This window comes from Physeter macrocephalus, chromosome 11, assembly GCF_002837175.3.
Source record: "Physeter macrocephalus isolate SW-GA chromosome 11, ASM283717v5, whole genome shotgun sequence".
NCBI classification, from domain to species: domain Eukaryota; kingdom Metazoa; phylum Chordata; class Mammalia; order Artiodactyla; family Physeteridae; genus Physeter; species Physeter macrocephalus.
This window is the reverse complement of record NC_041224.1, coordinates 35,108,579-35,109,038: the sequence shown is the minus strand read 5'-3', so window position 1 is coordinate 35,109,038 and position 460 is coordinate 35,108,579. Positions and strand designations below refer to the sequence as shown.

Below are 460 nucleotides of genomic sequence, written 5' to 3'. Positions count from 1 at the left end.
GGCCCCGTCCGGCTCCCCAGAGCCCCAGCGCCGGGGCCGCGGCCGACGACGCGGAGCCGCAGGGCGGGGGCCGCGCTCGCACCGCGCCGAGACCCCCGCCCGCCCGCCCGCGCCCCGGCCCCCGTGACAGCGCGGCCGGCTGAGCGCGGGGCCTGTTACCTTCCGACAGCTCCAGCTCCAGCTCGGCCAGCCGGGCCCGCACCTCCAGGGGCAGCGCCATGCCTTCCAGGCTGCGGTCCGCCATGCTCGCGACGCCCCCGCCCCAGCCGGCCTCCCTTTGTTCCAGGCCGCGGTCTCGCCGCTCCTCGCGCCCCGCGGACCCGCACCGAGCGGCGGCAGGCCTGGCGGCGGCGCAGCGCGCTCCTCCCCGGTGCCTCCTCCGCGCGGCCCCGGCACGAAGGCCTCGCGCCCGCGCCCCCGTCCCGCCCGGGGCGCGCCCGCCGCCGCTGCGCCGGGCGGC

General features: G+C 83.5%; 1 protein-coding gene across 4 annotated transcripts in view; it reads right to left on the bottom strand.

Annotated features, from left to right (window-relative positions):
- The window catches only part of DIP2C (disco interacting protein 2 homolog C), a 340,053-nt gene extending 339,708 nt beyond the window's left edge, over positions 1 to 345 (bottom strand). For 3 of the 4 annotated variants that reach the window (XM_028494871.2, XM_028494872.2, XM_055087862.1), the window contains exon 1: positions 160 to 345. In XM_028494871.2, the coding sequence (XP_028350672.1) occupies positions 160 to 244 (85 nt within the window). In that variant the 5' untranslated portion in view covers positions 245 to 345. The remainder of the gene's footprint in view (positions 1 to 159) is intronic. The other variant, XM_028494873.2, reaches the window with a different exon arrangement.
- Positions 346 to 460: the final 115 nt, after the last annotated feature.